This window comes from Triplophysa dalaica, chromosome 25, assembly GCF_015846415.1.
Source record: "Triplophysa dalaica isolate WHDGS20190420 chromosome 25, ASM1584641v1, whole genome shotgun sequence".
NCBI lineage: Eukaryota > Metazoa > Chordata > Actinopteri > Cypriniformes > Nemacheilidae > Triplophysa > Triplophysa dalaica.
In genome coordinates, this window is record NC_079566.1 from 14,977,093 (window position 1) to 14,998,855 (window position 21,763).

Below are 21,763 nucleotides of genomic sequence, written 5' to 3' on the forward strand. Positions count from 1 at the left end.
TCAAAATCTGCAACCAAAAGTCAATATTTTTGGAGATCTCAATACCAACAAATTTACCCAAATACAGATTATTTGACCTCTACAATCTACATTCATTTACGCCTCCATACTCTTCATGTGTTTGTGTTTGAGTGTGTGTTCAGCTGAGGTTTACCGCGGTGTCAGTGAAGTTTACTGTCAGGACAGCAACACATCAGCAGACAGAGCGGCTCATTCTGCAGATGGTGAGATCACGATGAGACTTCTGCAAATCACCTCAAATGGACAAACACAAACCTTCATTTACTTTCTTTGTTGAAAGAACAACTTGCTTGCTTTTCATGATTATTAAGAGAGATGTAATGTGTGCTGTGAGTTTGGACAGTAAGTTCAAGTCTGGAAATTTTTTTACACCGATCATAAACAGCGGAAACATTCGTCTGCATTAGAACAGAAAGCACAAAAACATGAATTGACCATCGTGCTGTCAAAAGCAGTATAAATGTGCTGTCCCGCTGATGTGATGGAGGTTAAATTTGGTCTGAACATGCTCACAGTCTTTCCGGTTGAGAGTCTCATCAAATTAAGTCCCTAATAGCAAAATCCGGGAGAGACCTGACAGTTCTGTTTCTGTCCATCCACTCAAAACTCTTACAGATAAAGAGACATTTGCATACAGAAACAAATGATGTCATGACCTGTGATGTCCTAACAGTCCTGTTAATAAGAAGATCTTTCACCGGACACAGGAGCTGTTGAATTATTTCTGGTATAATGTCTCTTGTTATTGTTCCAAGTTGAACTGTGCTAAAGAGAGAGTGAAAGAAGTGACCTCGGTGACCTCTGGAGAGGATGAAGAAGAGGAACAACAGAGTTACTTCATGAGGAACTTTGACGGCTTCCATGCACCTCGTGTCTGATGTCACCTGTCCCCGCGTGAATGATCAGTCACAAACCTCGAGTTAAACCAATTCCAAAATGAATCCAATAATAACAGAGGGAAATTATCTCCAGTTCATTGAAAGGCAAGAGGAAGTAGCAGCTGCGAGAAATAGTTTCTCAAAACGAGGAACTAAAACTGAAACCACAACTAAAATAGTTCAGCAAATCCCAACAGGCGCTGTCTACGGTGCTAGGGTGTTGCCATGGTGATGATGCTGTCACTAGAGTGATGCTATTGGCTGATGATATTCTGTTCTCAGATCAGGCTCAGTTCCTTCAGTGTGAGTTAATGGGACCTTTCACACTCCACGTTGCTTTAAAGCATAATCTTAAATCCCCTGTGACACCTGATGGACTCACAACTACACAACATCATCAACATTTCTTTCATTTTCCAGTGACTCATCATGTCTTTTTATTTCGCTGATATTACTGCATGATATCAAACAGATTTACAAACATCACACAAAATACAAGCGTTCAGAATTCCAACCTTTCGGGATGTATTAACACGAGACATATGATGAATAATTACTAACGATGCGTTTTCAGCACTGTGCATATAGACTACTCTTCCCAGGATGCATCTGAGCAGGTGATGGTGGTGATGGAGCGCGTGCGGCATTACAGCATCACGGTTGCGCAGCATCCCCCGCGCGCGCACGCACCCACACGCGGAGACAGAGAGATGTGAGAGCTTGAGTGAAGTTATGAGCTGATCGTCATGTTTCCCGGTGTCGTCTATGCGCTGCTGGCCGGGTTTCTCGGCGCCGTGGCGAGCTCGTCCGCGAAACTGTCTCTCGGAACCGATTATCTGAAGGGCGTGTGTGAGACGGGTCTGAGGACGTGGGGAGAGCAGAGGAGATTCACGCAAGACAACGAAACCACAGCCTGTGACTGGGTGAGTGTGAATTATTGACGGGCAGGTTTAAATGAAGGATCGAGACGAGTCGAGTGTTTGAACGACACGCGCAGATGTAATGTTCACTCTCAATGTCAATGTGTTTATGCTGATGATGATGATGATGATGGTGGTGCTGATGCTGCGGTTACGTGACAGACACGCATGACCTTCAAGCGCGAGCGCACGTGTCATCTGTGCACATAAATGATGTGTTCTAGTATTCATTGAGCATTAATATTACACAGCAAATGTCCATTTGTTTGAAATCCCATTATAACACAATGAGTCTTTTATGACTACTGAATATTGCAGAGCAGAAGTGATTATGAATGGAAAGTTAATTTGCCCCACTATATTATTTTTTTCTGTGTGTGTGTGTGTGTGTTAGTTACACATTCCACTCAGACTGCTGTGTGGTGGTCTGTTGTTCACCTGTAATGCTGTGATGTGGACGTTCCTGGCGAAGGCTCTCCGTAGCTCGTGTTCATCTACTTACACCACTGTGACCACAACGGCATCCAACTTCATCTCCTCTGTGAGAAAACATATTACACATCACATCGACTTTTCTCACACAAATGTTCTTGTCTATATCACAGATCTTTACCAGTTTGGGTAAAATGTCTTGTTGCCAAGGTCACCGATGATTTGAATTGTCTTCAAACAACCCTCATCCAATAGATTGTTACTTTAACAATTCTCTTTGTTTTATGTTTTTTCCACCAGGCATTTCTGGGGCAGCTAATATTTGGAGAGAGCCACATTGCTCTGTGGTGGGTGGGCATTTCATTGACTCTCTCCGGTCTTCTGGTGCTACATCACACTTCACCGCACCTCACACAATCGCACGGCAACAAGAGAGACGATTGACGACAGCACACGCACATGCGACACATGCCTGTAGAGGAACACTTGTGATGGATCTGGGTTTATAAACATATCAGAAATCACTCCTGGTGAAAGTAGCACTCATAATAACGAAACGATATTCTTTAGATTTAGCTTCATGGAGACACATTGAGGTTTTTAAATTGTTTGCTTCACTGCACCAAAGTTTCTGAGGCTCGGTTTGAAATGTTCCGGATCTCACATGTAAAAAATCTCATCTCATGCCAAAGATGAATATATTGAAATGGTGCATTATGAATCGATGTCGGTGTTAGAGATTAAACTCATTTGTGGCACATTTCAACCCAACATCAAAAGAAGAAATTAAAAAATTATATTTTGCGTAAAAATGAAGACTATTGAGAACTGTTGCACTGTTACATCGTTTTCATAAAAATGTCCGACAACAACGACCAAATTCCCATTAAAACCATGCGAAAATGATCTTGTTCTAAAACATTTGGATGTTTTACTTTTAATGTGCTTCATGGTCCTTTAAATGTGCAAGAAAAGCAATATTAATCAAAGTGTTTAACATAGAAACCACAAAAGCCACCGTTTAACCATATATAGACCAATTTTCCAAATGTAAATGCTTATCAATCTGCTAAAAAACATGGTTACTACACTTTTACTAGAGTAAAACCATGCTTTTCCTAAAGGTTCTCCCTAAACCAAGTCATTCAATTGATAAAACATTACAAAAGTAATACAATTCACAACTCTAGTGTGCATATCCAGTTTAAGTGGAAGGCAGCTGAACGTTTAGTCTGTTGTAATTTCTCATCACCTTCAAGCAGCAATCGGAGAGCATCTCAGATGCATGAAACACGACGTCTGCTGCATGTACACTCATGAGCTCGAATTTTTTCAACACTGTGATCTGTGAATGTGGAGGATAACAGCGCAATAATAGCAAGAAACCTCTGGGAGTGCTGGACTAGAACATGAGGAGATGATTTTTTCACACATATCTTTTGCATCATCTGATGATGTGACATGAGACACTTTCTGTAGCTGTATGAATGAACACAAACCAACAGAAAGCTCTTCTTCAGTCTCTTATACAGACCGCCCTCTCCTGCGATATATGAAAAATCTGGTCAAAGCCAATTTAAAGTCAACATTTACATCTGTAATAGACACGTGCTGTAGAAACAATGTGGATCATACCAGTACGGAGGCGAGAAGATGAAACGAGGAGGCGGAAAGAGGCAAAGCTAGTTCTTACATTTTTCATCAAAGATTATAAGACAAACGTTATTTTATCATCACAAATGAAAGAAAAATCACAGATGATAAATGATTCGTCTCTATGATTCCTCCTAGACATCGACAAGACGAAACGGAGAGCCGATGTATTTCTCATCTGTGTCTTAGATATCTCTCCTGAGGAAAGGAGGAATGATAGAGTTTCAGAAGAGACTCAAACATGTCTCATCAAATTGACTCAAATCCAGATTATTTGACCAAATCCATTCATTTACACCTCCAGACTCTTCATGTGTTTCAACAATTATTCTCGTTTTATTTTTCCTGAGCAAATTCTGAGCAATAGGACATTCTTCGGGAATCATATCGGGATCATGTTGACTTTAAAGTGGTTGGACGGGGTTTCTCCATCTGAGCTTGGACCAGCCAGAAGCTAGAATTTAAAATGGTTTCACTGGTTTTCCAGGCGCGATAAAGTTTTACTTCCTGTGAATTTCTTTGTTCTTCCTGTGTGCCGGGTCTCCACTGGAGTCACTACTCTATAGTTGCATGAGACTCACAGAGCAGCTTAATGTCAGATCTTATCAAGTAAATGGACTGAATGCATTTCGTGCTGCACATGGAAGTCTAGACTGAAACACACTTTCCTCATCCGACGGAACATGATGAAGTCCCTGGCAATGTGACGTTTCTCTGTGTTTAATGTTGACCACATTCATTCACCTTAATGTGTTTTATTATCATTAACACATCCGAGTTGCAGTTCTCATGAGGGTTATCTGACCATGAAATGCTGTTATCGTTTATAATTTATATAAATGACTTATATAATAATGTCGTGTTTAATAAAGCAAACAAACAAATGTCGGGGTTAATGTGATCATCAAATGATTCATTAATCAGGTGTCTGTTTCTAAACACTGTGTGATTACTGTACTGTGTTAAACTGTATTTCACATGTATACAGGTTTAGGATTTTTCCTTTTTTTTCAATTAAATGTCTAAACAAATAACTCTGTAAAGTCACCGTAATGAAATTATACTACAGTAGCAATCCATTAAAGTTTACATAGAGAAACATCACTTACGATTGATTCTGTGTTTTTGTAGATATCACAGAACGAGATGAAACATCATGTTTACTCAAAGAACTTACTGAGATGTTTGAGAGTGAACTTAAATCTTACATCATGAAGGTTATATGACAAAAAACAATATTGCAAAATGTCAATATAAGATTGACAATGTGATGCGACAAGAAAAATAAATGATAATAATCTCTCACTTTCCTGAATTTAAATTTTTAGTTATAGAAACATTGTGTCTCAAATGCTTTTTGTATATTTATGTATAATAGTAAAGTTATTAAAACTTTAAAGTAATATGAATGAGTGGCAACTATACAGTGACAAAGTTTAATGTTTAATTAATGTGGTTTCATTTTGTTCCTTTAAATAATTTTAATGTAGTTATCTTAGCTTGTCCCGACAACTGACCTTAAGCATTCAGTTTTAACCTTCAAATGTAAAATGATCCTTAAACTTTGATCTGACTTACGTGTTGAGAAACAATCGGGAAAGTTAACTACACATAAAAGTGAACATGGACATCAGTCACTACCAAGTCAACACAAATCCTGGTCAATGCAATGTGACTCATTTCAGTTAAAAGAATGACCTGTCATCATTTCATCCGTGATGACTCACACATAATCACAAAACCAGGGGTGACAAACACAAGCCTGGAAAAAGAGACAATGACAATGTTATGCGACAAGAAAAATAAATGGTTATAATCTCTCACTTCCCTCAATTTAACTTTTCTAGTTATAGAAAAATTGTTGCTCAAATGCTTTTTGTGTATTTATGTTTAAGTGTAAAGTTATCAAAACTGAGCGGGAATTATACAGTGACAAAGTTAAATTTTTAATTAATGTTGTTTCATTTTGTTTCTTAAATATTTTTAATGTAGTTATCTTAGTTTGTCCTGACAACTGTGATCAATGCAATGTGATTCATTTCAGTTAAAAGATGACCTGTCATCATTTCATTCGTGATGACTCGCACATAATCACAAAACCAGGGGTGACAAACACAAGCCTGGAAAACAAGCGATTTATTGAATTGACTTTCAAAGTGAAAGCACCGCCCAAAACAACACATTCAATATTCAAGATATTAAAAATACATGCATTAAAAAAATCATTAACAAAAGACTGAAAAAGAGACAGAAAAAATGGAAAGTGAACCCAAGAACATGTGAAAACTAAGAAATTTCAGTGTGTGAGACACACACCTGACTCTCAAACATCAGCAGCAGTGCATGCTGGGAACTCATGGTAAATACTGATCAACCAGCAAAACCAATACGCAATCCATCTGTCATGTGCATTGCTCTCTGTGGAGGATCACAGATTGTGCTGAAGGATAAAATAACAAAGAGAGAAAGCATCTCAGCTGTCAGTCTCCACAGAAGATATCATCTGATGCACGAGGTCTCTGCTGGACTGGAGTAGAAACAGGATTGTGACATATGTGAACCTGAGATCATCCTGTGCTTATCAAACACCAACTCACAATCGTTCACGTGTTTGAATACTGAAGTGACTTGGTCGGAGCATTTTCACGTAAGGCTGAAAATATGTTGTTTGATAACTGACAACTCTCTTTAGGAATGAACGCTGTCAAGCACTCCGAATAAAAATAATTCCTTGACTTTGTTCATAACAAAAAGTAAAACCTTGGATTGGATAAAAAATGTCCACAGTTGTCATGAAAAACTTAAAGGTCCTAAAGCTTTTGTCAAAAGAGTTCTCGTTTTGATGCTTGGGTGAATCGTGACTGGACGTGTATTTGCAAGATTCGCTCTTTAATGTTGTGCGGTTCTTCATTGGTCAGTTTATATCAAAGGCAGCTAAAAAACAGACAAACAGTGACCAGCTGACGGGTCTGAAGGCCTTCGAATAATCCTGTCAGCTTTAATATCACATTCACACATTTCAAACATTTCAACATCTGTGGAATCTCATCCGGCGCTATGATGTGACTGCGTCACATGGTCTGTGATGAAATTTATAGAAAGTATGATTATTGCCCATTGTGTGAGGTGGGTGTCCAGTTATAATGGCAGCGTTTCCCCCCATCACATCAACGTCTCTTTGCGCAGCCAGTTTTATTTGTACTGGACATAAGTGCAGGACGTCAGTGACGTCTTTAAGAAAAAGTTACAGGCAGGAAAACAGAAGCAAACGCAGATTGTGACGTCAGGGTTGAGCGCTTCGTGTGCACGTCTTACACCACATACTGGTAGAGATTGGCCTTCCCGTGATCGGGTGTGGCGAACGGATTGAGCCAGGCGATGGAGAACGGATGACCGAACACAACCTTCATGTTCATCCACTTTGATTTCTTCACCCATCGTTTCTCCTCCTTCTTCAGCTGCTCGATACCCTGAGGTCCAAACACACAACAACACCATCTGTATTTCATTTCATGGCTCATGATCAACAGACATGCAAACATAAGATGAAAAGATATTTCTATAAATATAGATGTCTATGTACTTTCACGCATTTAACTTCCGTTAAAAATTAGAAGTCATCTATCATTACTCAATAAGATCCTGTTACACACAAAAATTACACTATGATGAGGAAATTCCGATATCGTGACGCATGACATCGGAGGTAAAAGGTCAGGGGCTTACGGTCTCATCGTTACAGATGGAGTGAACCTGCGTTCCAAACATCACAGAGGTGAAAATGAGGAAGAGCAGACCCTCAAAACACAGGAAGACGAGGAGGATGACCGTCGTTGGAGGAGAGAAGTTACCGCACTCTGATAAGATGAGACGAGAACAGAATGAGACGGGGATGACGGCCAATCAAAAGTTCATTCACTGTCTGAACATCTCACCCCACAACACCACCACCATCAGCTAATCATTACGGTGTGACCGTTACTTACTCGCCCAGTCTTCCTCAAAACAGAAGACAAAGTGAAAGGCCACCATGATGAGGGCATGAAGAGAGATCAGAGCAATGTACATCTGTGAAAGAAGACCAACACACGCATGATGTCTGTAAAACAGTGAGAGCCGATGACAGAACTAAACCCATTGGCCAGCGTTTGCTGTTTGCTTGGGTCTGTATTTTCCCACAGATGGAGTATATAAACATGTACAAAAATACTTTAGTGTCGGACAGCGACCGTTGATCTAATGTGTTTGTGAAGCCGTCGTGTTGAAACTCACAGTGAAAAGCACAAAGTATTTCTGATTGGTTTCTCCAACACAGTTGTTCACCCACGGACAGTGATGATCCATCTTCTTGATGCAGCGTTTACACACACTAAAGACAACAAACACACACATTGAGGGTTATAGGGTGTCTCATGCAAATCTCTATGGTCACTGTACGGTGTGTTTTTGTGCGTTACCTGCAGTGATGAGCTCTGTCAGGTTTAATACTGCAGCATTTGGGACATTTGTAGACCACCTGTCCCGGCCTTAACTGTAAACTCTCAATGAACTCTTTAGTGGCGTTTCCCTTTGGAACAGCTCCCTGACATCCCAAAAAAAAGGGAAAGAGAAAATCTAAATAAATGTATAAGACCAGAAGCTATTTTCATTTCCTAATGGAATTATTTTCTACAGAACTCTTTGTCTCCATGTGGAAAACAACATGTATGGTTTAGTGTTAGAGTAGTTCACTTTCAAATAAACGTTCATTCTAATTTACTCACCCCCGTGTCATCCAAGATATTAATGTTTTTTTTTCTTTAGGCGAAAAGAAATGAAGGTTTTTGATGAAAACATTCCAGGATTTTTCTCCGTATATTGGACTTCAGTGGGTCAAAATGAAAGTTTCAGTGCTGCTTCAAAGGGCTTTAAACGGTACCAGACAATGAATAAAGGGAATAAAGAGAAAAAATCTGTCATAATTTTTTTATTTAATGTATATGCTTTATAAACACAAATGCTCGCCTTGTTCTGTTCTGCGATGCGCGTTCATGACTTCATGTTATACGTAATAACGTTGAAAACTTGTACGTTCAACTTGTTAACACGGACGCAGTACTTCCACCTACATCAAGTGTGACCTTTTCAACGTAATAACATATTACATGAGTCATTTTTTTTTTTTTAAATGACAGATAATTTCAATAGATAAGACCCTTATTCATCGTCTGGTATGGTGTAAAGTTGAAGCTGCAGAGGCAATTCCTGGAATGTTTTCATCAAAACCTTCATTTCTTTTCGACTAAAGAAACAAATACATAAACATCTTGGATGACATGGGAGTGAGTTAATTATCATGAAAGTTTATTTTGAAAGTGAACAACACCTATTAGGTTGTAAAACTATTTCTCACGTCCATTCCAGCTGTTAAGCCATTCATGCTCAAGCTACAGTAAAAAGGCATATATTTGGGGGTGGGGTCATCTGTTTATTTGACCAAAGGCAGACTGACACCTGTCTATCACTCACCGGGTCGGTACACATGGCTTTGAAGTGTGACGCCAGGGCGAGAAAGGCCAGAGCGTTAAAGACAGCGCCGTTAAAGATGCTGTACAGCACGTTCTTCGCCGGCAGCAGCATTACAAACACAACGACAAACTCTGCGTAAAACACCAGCAGCCACGTGATGACCCCGCACACGATGCCACAGCCATCCCGGATGAACCACATGTCATCGGCCGAGGGCCCGCGCGGAGGCGGAGGGACGCAGTGCTCCGGCTGCAGATAACCAGCCTGCCGCTCGATGTCCCGGCTGCGGTTAGCTGGGAAACTCTTCATTATTTCCAACAGAACACAGCAGCCTCATCCTCCTGCACACAAACATTGTTACAGTTAACTGCACACAGATGACTCATGATGTTACACTAACTTAAGATTCATATAACTTTCTGGTCATTCATGTAATACATAATGTTACAAAGCAGCATTACTGTAAATACTGTCTGACAAACACCCAAGATGATGATGTAAGTAGACATAGTAAAAGATCTGTGTGTGTGTGCTTGCAGCTAATATGAATGAATTTGAGCAAACTGTCAATGGGAAACTTCTATGTTACACAAACAACTGGAACATTCTGTCATGATAAAGTCATAAAGCAGGTCATGCAAATAAGACGCATGATTAGAGTGCATTAACACACGTGACCACTGATATCAGATTGTACACACAAAAATACAGTAAGAGGTCAGAAGAAAGTTATAAAACATTTAGTGCTGTAACAGGAGTTTAACAGGGAATCTGTTCACTATATACACCCTGAACAAAAGACATTCTAATAACTTCCTATATAAATAAATCATCAGGTTTTTACTTTTTATTATTAAAGCATTAAAAACGTCCATTATCCAGTGTGTTTTGGGTCTTATTCCAGTAGGATTTAATGCTGTTTTATTGCTTCCCACCCACCATAGATGTAGAAAGAATCCAACACATTAACACCAGTAAGTTACAGACCAACAGATCACATTATAATTTCCATTAAAATTAATATAATTCTCATTATAACTATTAAATCGGTTTAAATGATGTGATGTTTTCTATTGTTTGTTTTAGCAGAGACATGACACACAAGCAAGACAATAAATAATATATACAGGCTGAACACACCATACACACACTCACCGTGATCTGCAGCTTCTCCGGCAGCGCGTGTGATTCAGATGTGTTTTAAATTATGATTTATCTCTCGCTCACATACATATGAAGTGACTGAACGATTAGTGTATATTTGTACAGTTGTAGTGTTACGTGGTTTCGTATGAAACGTTCCTTCGGTTTCGGCAGATGAGGCGCCAGAACCAGGAAGTTTCGGTCACACACCCTACAGGTTCCAGGCTTCCGGTCTCTCCCATTACAAAATGAAAGTCCTGGCACGTAAAGTCGGCCTGACATAAAACAATCATTCTAATTGTCTTACAATTTTGCAGTGGTGAAATATTTATTATAAACTATTTATCCGTGCACATGATTTTTTTAAATTAATTTGCACTTGTAATCTTAAATCAAAAACAACTCTTTATTTCTTGTTACGAGGTAAGGTACGAGGGCGGGGATGCAATGATTGACAGATTGCAAACCGGCGTTCAAATCTTTGAACTTTACAATCCAATCAGCTGTCGGCGGATGAAATCAAGTCCCTCCCCACTTTTTTGTCTCTTTTTTAATTGGCAGTAATATAGTATCAAAACATAATCAAACACTAGGGGGAGTTTACAAAAATAAATGATAGAAATTGCAAAGTTTTGAAGTTTTCAGTATTTTTTTCTCTTTTCAGAAGTATTTTAACTCGGGTGTACGTCACGATACGGAGAAAAGACAATCGCTACTTCCGTTTCATGCCGACTTTAAGACGCCTTTTGTAACTGAATATTCAAAAGTAAATTCACACAAAATAATCAATTCATTTCTGATTGTCATAAACGCAGTTTTATGGATTCGACTAGTGTCACAGTGATTATTTCTTTTTGTCTTTAATTTAATTTAGAGTCTTGAAGATTTAGAGTGTCCCTTATATCAACGGAGTGTGGCGCAAAACCCAAACAACGTGACCTGCCCGATGAATAATATGTCAACTTAAGTTCGTGAACGAAGCTGTATGTAGGACTTTTACTCTAAAGTGAATTGCGGTCTGTCGTGGCTGCTCTCCTCACGTCATGCGTCATCACGCAACATGTCGGCAGCTGAACGAGCGCGCGAGGTGAGCGCACAATAAAACACAATAAAGTACAACAACATCAAAACAACACGCGTTTACATTTGTATGTCTGTCGTTATATTATAAATGCACATTTCTGATACAGGGTACAAAATCATACATTCTTGTTTAACGCTTTGATGAGAGTGAAACGCTTTTATTCATGCTAGTTTAATCAATGCATCGCAGCATCATACGTTTAAAACGCACGGTTTGCATGCCGCGTTCTTTGCAGTAACGTAAGCTGTTTAAAATAATAAATACATTTAGTTACCAGAAGGTGAAAACTCTGTTGCATGAAATCTGGATGCACATCAGATGAAACCGGTATTGTGTTGAGATGCTTGTTTGTAAGGTCTCTGTGCAGTTATCCTCTAAACTTACTTTCATCTCTGAGAGTTTCGTGAATCTTGTGTATGTTTTTACAGAACACATCAGATTCAGGCTCTTCACACTCCAGCCATGAAGGTGAGAATATACAGAACATTACAGTCATGTCTGATTTATAAAGATGCACAATGGATCAATATTGCTTGTTAAGAATCTCTTTTAATGCTTAGAAAATAGAAGCAGATAATGTCAGGACTTTAAACTGAAAGGTGGTTTTATGCATGGTTTAATTATTTTAATTATTGCATGGAAAGTATTTCAACTTTACTTTAAAAGTTTTTGATTAAAAACAGGTACATCAGAATGTATGTATAATGTGTCGTATTGGTATAACAGTGTTCATTTTACATGGTCAAATGCCACTCGTTTGTTTTTTATGCCATACTGGTCTTGTTTTGTGCTGTTTTTAGAGTTAATGTCTATAAAGGGAAAACAGATGGAAGATGAGGGACAGCCTGCAACCTCCAGTAAAGCTTTAACAGGCAAGTCTTTAAAATGAATGCGTAGTGTCTAATATTCCGAAGTACTCATCAACGTTTTCAAATAATAGGGGATGGAGAGAAACAGTTAAAAAGTATTTCCCCCCCTTTTTACAGGCAGCAGTGTAAAATCCCCCAGCTCTGTCATATCATCTCCATCTTCAGCGTCTGGTAGAGCTAAGATGAGCGTCTGCGGGCCGAGCAGTAAGACAGCCCCATCTTCATCTGTACCCTCATCATCCACAGTTCTGTCAGCCGCAACCCCCCCACCCAAAATCCACCGCGCTCGCAAGACCATGAACAGACCTCCGTTTCCACAGGTGAGCATCCGCTTTCATGAAATCGCTTGTTGTGATGGTGACGTTAGATAGGTGTAACTCCTCTTTTTTCCTTCGACAGATGAAGTCTATAGAGTCCACGATTCTAGCATCCACATCTGAGAAACTTCTCAACAGCAGTAAAACAGACACAGATACAGGTGCTCTAACTTAATATCTCTCATTACACTAAACATCTCACAATCATATGTTAATCTTTGTTTGCAGTTCACATTGTTTCATTTTTGTAAACCTTTTGTTGTAGGAAAGAAGCGTAAAGTAGTGTTGGACTCAGACGACACAGCGCCCCCTCCAGGAACTCCAAAGAAGGTTTGCAGGCCGCAGTCGGAGGTGAGCGTGGCCGCTAGCACAAACAGCTCTGTCCTTTTGGCAATATAAGATCATCTTCTAAATGTTATTGTTTGTGTTAGCCTCAGCTGACTGTGTCTCCAGCGATGGAGAATGTGGAGCCAGTTGCCATGGTGACTAAGGAGCACAGTGGTGTTTGGCTGGAGGATCTGGATGACGAGGCGGACGAGGAAGATTTCCACCTGCTGTACAACACGTATTCTGGAGACGATATGATTTACTCGGACAGCAAGGTAAACTTGCACTCTCTCTCTCTATCTCTTTCTCTCTCTCTCAGTTTGACTCTGAAAAGGTGCAAATCTATCTATAGCTGAAGACATGAGATTTGATTATGGTTTTACTTTGTAGTCAGAAGATGGGATGGCAGATGAGCAACAGGACACGGAGCATCTCTCTGAACATGTGAGGGCCGTAACGTAACACACACCGGTTGTTTTACATTCACTTTAAGACACAAGAACCGAGAAGTTTAATGTTTTGATAGTTTGGAGTGTTTACTGTGGTAAATGGCGTAATTTTTCTTGTGCTTTTAGAGTTCTGAATCGGACCGGCCCCTCGCTGCTTACAAGAAAACTGGTGGAGAAAGAGGCGAGGCGCAATGGAAACGACAAGGAAAGGGTAAAGGAAGAGACAGACCCCCTGCTGGAGACGCAGAGCTTGATAAAGGTGAGGTGACACACTGGTGCGTACCGTGTCGTGTGTGTCCGTGAGGTTCAGAGGATGTGCTGATGATGGAGCTGTGGTTGTGCGCGTCAGGTGTTGATTCCTCCGCAGCAGGTGTTGCGACCGCAGCTACAGCGAGCAGGAAAGACTACACTGAAGTTCCACTGGATTCTCTGGACATTTCTGCGGGGGCCAGCTTCTCTCACTCTCCAAACGCAGGTGTGTGTTTGTCCGGTGTACATGTGTGCGGTCATATGTGAGCGAGCTCAGCTGTGATGTCATCGAGGGTAGTTCTGAGTCAGATCTGAATGTCGTGTGTAGACGGGAGCGATGCAGAAACGGAGCGTCTGGAGGAGCTTCCTCTGTGTAGCTGCAGGATGGAGGCGCCGCGTGTGGATGGATTCGGTTCACGCTCTGGTCGAACATGCATGGCCATAGAGAGCGTCAACGGAGAGGTGTGTGTGTGTTATTCACGGCGCTGAACGCAAGAATTCTTGAAATGTGAGTGCGATGTTCACCAGAGGTGTTTTTGATGTATGTTACAGTTGGTAGGCTGCACCAATGTGATCGTGAAGGGCGAGACGATGCGTCCGTCCAGCCGCGTGTCTCTCATGGTGTTGTGCGAGACACATCGCTCTCACATGGTCAAACATCACTGCTGTCCAGGCTGTGGATACTTCTGCCTGTCTGTAAGATCAAAAGATTGTGTTTGCTTTGAATCTGCTGAAGAGTCAATATAACATGGGATCAATCAGTTGTGATGTCTAAAAAACACAAATAAACAGTTAGTAAGCCATTTGGTTTGTTCGGTGCAGGGAACGTTTCTTGAATGTTGTCCGGATGTTCGCATCACTCATCGTTTCCACCGCGGATGCGTGTCTGTGCTGGGTGGTGGGCGGAGTCGAGGAGGAGTGGGCGTCGGCCTGCTCTTCTGTCCTCACTGCGGTGAAGATGCGTCAGAGGCCCGCGAGGTCACCATCCCCACAGCGCCTCCTTCAGGCAGTAACGTGGTGATGGCGAGCGCATCATCCACCACGGCCACGCCTTCCCTGCTCCCATCTGCCCTCGCTGTGACGTCACAGATGCTGAACAACGAGAAGAAAAGTGGAGACCCGATCAAGTGAGAGATGCAGTATTTAATTCTGAAAGAGCATCTGGTGTTCATTGTTGTATTTATTAGGATCATTTTTATGTCATCGTAAGTGCAAGGATGCGTTGCCGTGGAGATGTCAGAAAGGGGACTGACCTACAACCTCCCAATGGCACTCCCTCGGCAGGGGACCTGGTCGCGTTAGGCGACGGAGGTGTAGACAGCGTGGGACCGTCACTTGTCCTGCCCAACGGGAAGCCCATCTGCCCCAGCGCAATTCCTCCTGGGGACAAAAGGACGGCGCTACAGAGAGCAATTCTTACGCAGGAAACAGAGAGGTGACGCATTCCTGACACCTTCACTAGCATACTGCATACTTAGCAGTGTACACTGTCTACTGTCTAGTGTTTGTTTCGATAAAGCAGTGTACACTTTTTTAGTGTACTACTTAAATGATCTTTTCATTGGTTGTTTGTTTTCACTGGTCAGGAGGAAAAAGTTGCGCTTTCACCCCCGTCAGCTCTATCCGGCAGCCAAACAGGCTGAAGCTCAGCGGGTTCTACTCATGCTCAGTATGTGCCTGTGCAGTCTTAAACACAGCACATGTGTTTTAAACTCAGATGAAGTGTTAACAGTCTCTCTCTCTCTGTGTCAGTGGAGGGCATCGATCCATCGTATCAGTCGGACTCTCAGAACCGGCGTTGTGCTCTTCATGCGGCCGCTCAGAGGGGTCTGCTGGAGATCTGTTACCTGCTCGTACAGGTGAGACTTGTTCAAATAATACAACACAACACATCTTTATGAGAGAATTTGTCTTCAGATGACAAGAAATTAATAGTTTAATAGCTGAAATTAATTAGTTGAGAATTTTATAACCGAGTTGTCTCCGAAGATAAAGTCGCTGTGAGAAAATAGAATCTGTATTCCCAGAGAAACTCATCTGAGTATCCAAACATGTTCCAAAGTATTACAAAAATTCCATAACTTTTCTTTTAACATTCACCACTTCATTTAAGGCCTAGTATGTTAATATTGCCGCTAGAGGGCGGATATTTAAATCCGATACGTTCAAAACAAAGACAACAGAGTAACTTGATGAAGGTTTTTCCAGAGATGCCATGGTTGCTTTGATTTGGAATATCCATGACACTTACATGTTTCGGTGAACACTAGACTTGAAATAATTGAAATGTAAAGCGTTATTTGCAACTAAAAACATGAACATCCATTGTTAAATACCCAAAAAACATCATCAAAGCCTCTAAAACAGCCATAGAAGGGCCACTTTAAAGAATATTACTGATTAGACCTTTATAAAAATGCAGTAACCAGTTATATAAACTGCTCCATTGTTGTGGATGATGGTTGGTCAATGTAGTGTTTGTCCCGCCTCTCCTCCACTGTGGTTGGACAGCTGTGCAAAAAAAGGATGGTGACGAGCTCTGCGTTTTACCCAAAGTTAAAGAGTAAAAAATGAAAACAGAACTGGTGAAATATTATGATACATAGTGCATCAAATTGCAGTGCCATCAGTTTATCTAAAATAATACAGAACGTGTGAATATTTGACGTCCCATTTACACGTGGTAGGTAGCAGGTGTAAATCTCTATCGTACCAACTAACATTTTGAAATAAAATCACAACCCAAATGTTTTATGAATGAGGCCCAATAGACGTAATTCATAAAATGAATTGTTTTACTGTTTAGTCAGTTGGTCTAAAAGTGATTACTACTTTCCATCTAGTATCTTCGTTAACGTAGATATGACGCCATTGACTGGCGACTCCCAGACACGCTCCGTGTCCTCGGTTAAAATATTCTTAAGATTTACAAATAGTACATTTGGGATATCGTGAGTACTCAACTGAAGAAAATATCTTAACATTGGCCTACAGTGGTTTTAGGATATTTTACGGCAAAAAGGTTTATACTGTGCCTTTAATGTGATTTTAGAATGGAATTCATTGTGTTGGATTATGTTGGTTGTTTCTTTGGCTTGTGTTTAATTTTAGGCTGGCGCTAAGGTGGACGCCCAAGATAAGACTCTGAGGACCCCTCTGTTAGAGGCCATAGTGAACAATCACATAGAGGTGGTGAAATATCTGATCCAGAGCGGCGCTTGTGTTTATCACGCTGTGAGTCTCGCACAAACCAATTGTTGTCTTTCTTTTGAGCTGAAACTCACGTGTCTGTCGTTCAGGAGGAGGACGGTTCCACCGGCCTTCATCACGCTGCTAAACTGGGAAATCTGGAGGTGGTGACTCTGTTACTGAGCACTGGACAGGTGGACATTAACGCACAGGTGTTGATCACACTTTCTGAATCTGGTCCCGTGGAAGTCTGCTTTGTGTGATCCATCATGTGTCCGTGTGTTGTAGGACAGCGGAGGCTGGACGCCCGTCATCTGGGCGGCTGAACACAAACACATGGACGTGATCCGAGCACTGCTGAACAGAGGAGCAGACGTCACGCTCAGAGATAAAGTGAGTTACGCAGACATTATACAGCGTTTGTGTTGCGTCTGTGTTTGTTTGTGTCATTGTCTTTCTCTGTGGTCAGGAAATGAACGTTTGTCTGCACTGGGCGTCATTTGCGGGCAGCGTTGAGATCACAGAGATGGTTCTGAACGCCGGGTGTCCTCTGTCGTCTGTGAATCTGCACGGAGACACTCCGCTACACATCGCCGCACGAGAGGGCTTCATCGACTGTGTCACGTGAGTCGTGATGGCGTAGAAAGAAAAAGTGACACACTGCGTTTGTGTCTTACACAGCTGTCTTTTCATTTCAGTTTGTTTCTTTCACGGGGCGCCGACATTGACATTGTGAATAAAGAGGGAGACACGCCCCTCTCTCTCGCCCGGCCTGACACGCCTGTCTGGGTGGCGCTCCAGATAAACAGGAAGTTGCGGAGAGGAATAGCCAATCGTGTCGTACGCACGGAGAGGATCATATGCAGGTCACTGTCTGGAATTTTGGTAAAAAAAAATGAATGTCATAATCTAAATGCAATCTGAAAGTGTGTGTGTCTGTTGTGTAGTGATGTAGCGCAAGGGTACGAGAACGTTCCCATCCCGTGTGTAAACGGCGTGGACGATGAGGGCTGCCCGTCTGATTACAAATACGTGGCAGAAAACTGTGAAACATCTGCGATGAACATCGACCGCAACATCACACACCTGCAGGTACAACCAGACGCACAACAGTATTCACAAAACATGTAACACAGCACAGTTTCAGAGAACATACACAACATGTCTCACAATACTACAGTACATATACCTGATTGCAGTACACATAAACAACACACAACACTGCAGTTAAAATGCAATGTTACACACAACACAATTTTAAAGTGTACACACAAAACAACACACACACAACACTGCAGTAAACACACAACATGCAACGTTACACGCAAAACAATTCTACAGTACACACAAAACAATACACACACACAACACTGCAGTCACACAATACTAGAGTACACACACAACACTACACAAAGACACACACAACATTACAATACACACAATACAATACTGGTGTACACACACAACACAGAAGACCAAACACTACAGGTGGACAAAATGTGTTGTTGTGTATAGGGCAGTGTGATATCAGTGTGTGTATTTGTGTATTTCAGCATTGCAGTTGTACAGATGACTGTTCCTCCAGTAATTGTCTCTGTGGTCAGCTCAGCATCCGGTGCTGGTATGACAAGGTAACAACAAAATGTAACTTTTTTACTCCATTAATCATTGCAGTTTGGGTTCCTCGCCACAGCAGGGCAAGTGTCGGCATGCTCACCGGGAGACTTCATCTATTTATATATTAGATATTATTTATTAGAATGATCTATAAACACTGTGCACTGTGCTGTGTTTTACCTTTCTGTGTTCTTCTGTTTTTCTTATTTGCTCCTGTAAAGCTGCTTTGGAACAATGCACATTGTACTTGAACAACTTAAATTGAATTTAATTGAACTCAACCTTCACTGACAGTGTTTCAGTTCTTCCCTTAGATTAATAATGCAAAAGAAAAATGTGCTGACAGTTGCCTGTGGTCCATCCTCAGCGTATTTACTGTATTTCTCATCAGAGATCCGTGTGTCATGTGCGGTGTATAATCCATGTGCACTTTATTCCCGACAGGATCACCGTCTCCTCCAGGAGTTTAACAAAATCGAGCCTCCTCTCATCTTCGAATGTAACATGGCCTGTTCCTGCTACAAAACCTGTAAGAACAGAGTCGTACAAGCTGGAATCAAGTAAGTGCATAAATATACGGTAAATTTGATTTAACAATACATTTGATATACAGTAAACAAGACCACGTACACCAGTGACCGGGTCAAACTGAGTCATGTGGTTATCGTATTAAGTCGGCTGTTTTCAATGGTTTTTGCATGTCAAATGAATCCGGTTTTATTTTGAGAATGGCGGTTTTGCCTAAATGTGTGTGTGTTGTAGGGTTCGTCTGCAGCTGTATCGCACAGAGAAGATGGGTTGGGGTGTCAGAGCCCTTCAGGATATCCCACAAGGGAGTTTCATCTGCGAGTAAATATCTCTCTTCTTTTTTTCTGAATTTGATTCCTCTACTGCTGTCCTGTGATGTTGTAAACAGTAAACATGTGCATGTTTTTTTACCTTTCACAGGTATGTTGGGGAACTGATCTCTGATGCTGAGGCTGATGTTAGAGAAGACGATTCGTACCTCTTTGATCTGGATAACAAGGTGCTGTGACATCACACATTCTAGACGGATCTAAAGGTTCATTCACATCGAAACCGTCACAAGAGAATGCAAATTTTAGACAAACTTTACTCTTGATTGTGATTCTGAGAAGCCCATAAATAAAGGTCAGAGGCATTATGTGCTTTAAAGCGCTATTAGATCATCAACATTGGAGATTATAGTTTGTGTTTTCGATCCATTACCATAGAACAGAACTAATTTTTGTCGTAAACTAGAATGGTGGAGTCTAGATCGTTCAAATGTACTCGATTTGTTGTCGCTCTGTTTATAAAGGTGTTTGGAAAGTTGTTTAATTTGAACATCAATGAAAACATATTTGTGCGAATGTGCTGATCTTTACGCAGGATGGTGAGGTGTACTGTATCGACGCCCGTTACTATGGTAACATCAGCCGCTTTATCAACCACCTGTGTGATCCCAACATCATCCCCGTGCGTGTGTTCATGCTGCATCAGGACCTGAGGTTTCCTCGCATCGCGTTCTTCAGCTCCAGAGATATTTTCACCGGACAGGAACTTGGGTGAGCCATTGTAGAAAGACCAACTCAAATATAGGCACTGATATCATAGAAATAAAAGTAAACAGTACAAGGGTTTTTGTTTGGGGCTGTCAAACGATTAATCATGATTAATCGCATCCAGAATAAAAGTTTTGGTTAACACAATGCATGCTTTTGTACTGTGCATTTTAATTTTGTATTTATAAAAACAAACACATTTATTTTAGAAAAGAATATCATTTTAATATTAATAAAAATTTACATATATACATACATATATAGGTTCCACATACATGTTCTAAATATATACATGTTGTGTACATGTATGTGTTTATAAATACTAAATTAATATGCATAGTACACAGACACACATTATGTAAAAACAGACTTTTATTCTGGATGCGATTAATCGCGATTAATCGTTTGACAGCATTTAATCAAACATAAAATAATCTGTGGAATTAACAATTGGGTTTTCTTGGAAAAACTTTGGTAAATTGGTTGAATGGCCGGACAGATGCTACACACAATTTGTGTGAAAAATGATAAAAGAAGCAAATATTGTCACTTACTATTTTCCAGTCATTTAATTAAATTATTATAAAAAATATATCAATTAAAATATTGCATGATTTCAATTGTCAAATACAATTGAGTTTATTATGCGTAAAATGTAAAAAGATTTTTCCTATTTATGCGAAATGTCTTTATTGTTACAGTCACTGTATATAATTGGTTTATGGTTTCACGACTTTGTCATCATATTTCAGTCAGGATCTAGTTTTACGATACGGCGTGTTACTGATTCTCTCTGTTAGGTTTGATTATGGCGACCGTTTCTGGGACATTAAGAGCAAGTACTTCACCTGTCAGTGCGGTTCTGAGAAATGCAAACACTCGGCGGAGGCCATCGCTCTGGAGCACAGTCGTCTGGCCCGTCTGGAGGCGTGTCCTGAACCCGCTGCTGAAACCACACCTCCTGTGTTAGGACACTCCTGAAGCATCACAGACACTCTTCTTGTTTGTATGACAGACGCACACATTTACGGTGTACACATTAAAGACACGATGAACTTGTGTTTCGTATGAAAGTGAACGTAGTGTTTTTAGCTTTGAAGGATTTCCAGCCCGAGGAGAGAAGAAAATAATGTTTTGTAGACGCTTGTATCATACCACACAAATGCTCCTTTCAGAAGTCCACCAGGAAACTGTATTCAGATGTGAAGTGAACCAGAAGAGGAACGATCATGAAACCAATACTGTCTCTTTTCATTCACGTACCATGAGATTATGTTTGTTTGCTTTTTTTATATGTGTATTTGTTTTAATAAATACTGTTTGATACAGAAAAGTATCCTTTCTGTCGTCTATTCAGATATGACACTAAACAATCCACATGGTAATAATTATTCTCTCAAAATGTTGTATTTAATGCAAAAATAATTATTCTTGTGAAACATAATAATGCAAACCTCTAGATTAGTATGTCGCAATGATGGTAGCATGAAGGTTTGTGTAACTGTTATAGAAATCATTAATTTTATTTTATGCTGTGAATGA

At 40.6% G+C, this 21,763-nt stretch overlaps 3 protein-coding genes across 6 annotated transcripts; 2 read left to right on the top strand and 1 right to left on the bottom strand.

Moving 5' to 3' along the window:
* The first annotated feature begins 1,538 nt into the window (after positions 1-1,538).
* On the top strand, positions 1,539-5,008 carry LOC130415650 (transmembrane protein 42). Its single transcript, XM_056741491.1, has 3 exons — positions 1,539-1,822; positions 2,214-2,360; positions 2,552-5,008. Exons 1-3 carry the CDS (start codon positions 1,646-1,648, stop codon positions 2,693-2,695), a joined length of 468 nt encoding a protein of 155 aa, XP_056597469.1. The 5' UTR covers positions 1,539-1,645; the 3' UTR covers positions 2,696-5,008.
* A 1,015-nt stretch (positions 5,009-6,023) lies between these two features.
* On the bottom strand, positions 6,024-10,773 carry zdhhc3b (zinc finger DHHC-type palmitoyltransferase 3b). Its single transcript, XM_056741194.1, has 7 exons — positions 10,568-10,773; positions 9,413-9,753; positions 8,362-8,486; positions 8,177-8,273; positions 7,891-7,972; positions 7,631-7,761; positions 6,024-7,374 (listed from the first exon to the last, which is right to left on the bottom strand). Exons 2-7 carry the CDS (start codon positions 9,719-9,721, stop codon positions 7,216-7,218), a joined length of 903 nt encoding a protein of 300 aa, XP_056597172.1. The 5' UTR covers positions 9,722-9,753; positions 10,568-10,773; the 3' UTR covers positions 6,024-7,215.
* A 783-nt stretch (positions 10,774-11,556) lies between these two features.
* On the top strand, positions 11,557-21,545 carry ehmt2 (euchromatic histone-lysine N-methyltransferase 2). Of its 4 annotated transcripts, none has more exons than XM_056741190.1 (28): positions 11,557-11,642; positions 12,068-12,107; positions 12,440-12,515; positions 12,630-12,828; positions 12,908-12,986; positions 13,091-13,176; positions 13,257-13,427; positions 13,543-13,596; positions 13,728-13,860; positions 13,951-14,076; positions 14,179-14,312; positions 14,403-14,546; positions 14,673-14,977; positions 15,061-15,285; positions 15,437-15,519; positions 15,603-15,709; positions 16,962-17,084; positions 17,150-17,251; positions 17,328-17,432; positions 17,509-17,663; positions 17,738-17,905; positions 17,987-18,131; positions 18,593-18,670; positions 19,101-19,216; positions 19,419-19,505; positions 19,605-19,683; positions 20,049-20,224; positions 21,022-21,545. In XM_056741190.1, exons 1-28 carry the CDS (start codon positions 11,616-11,618, stop codon positions 21,200-21,202), a joined length of 3,504 nt encoding a protein of 1,167 aa, XP_056597168.1. In that variant the 5' UTR covers positions 11,557-11,615; the 3' UTR covers positions 21,203-21,545. The 4 variants fall into 4 exon arrangements, with proteins under 4 accessions (XP_056597168.1, XP_056597169.1, XP_056597170.1 ...); XM_056741191.1 differs by having other exon boundaries at positions 13,969-14,076; XM_056741192.1 differs by having other exon boundaries at positions 13,972-14,076.
* Positions 21,546-21,763: the final 218 nt, after the last annotated feature.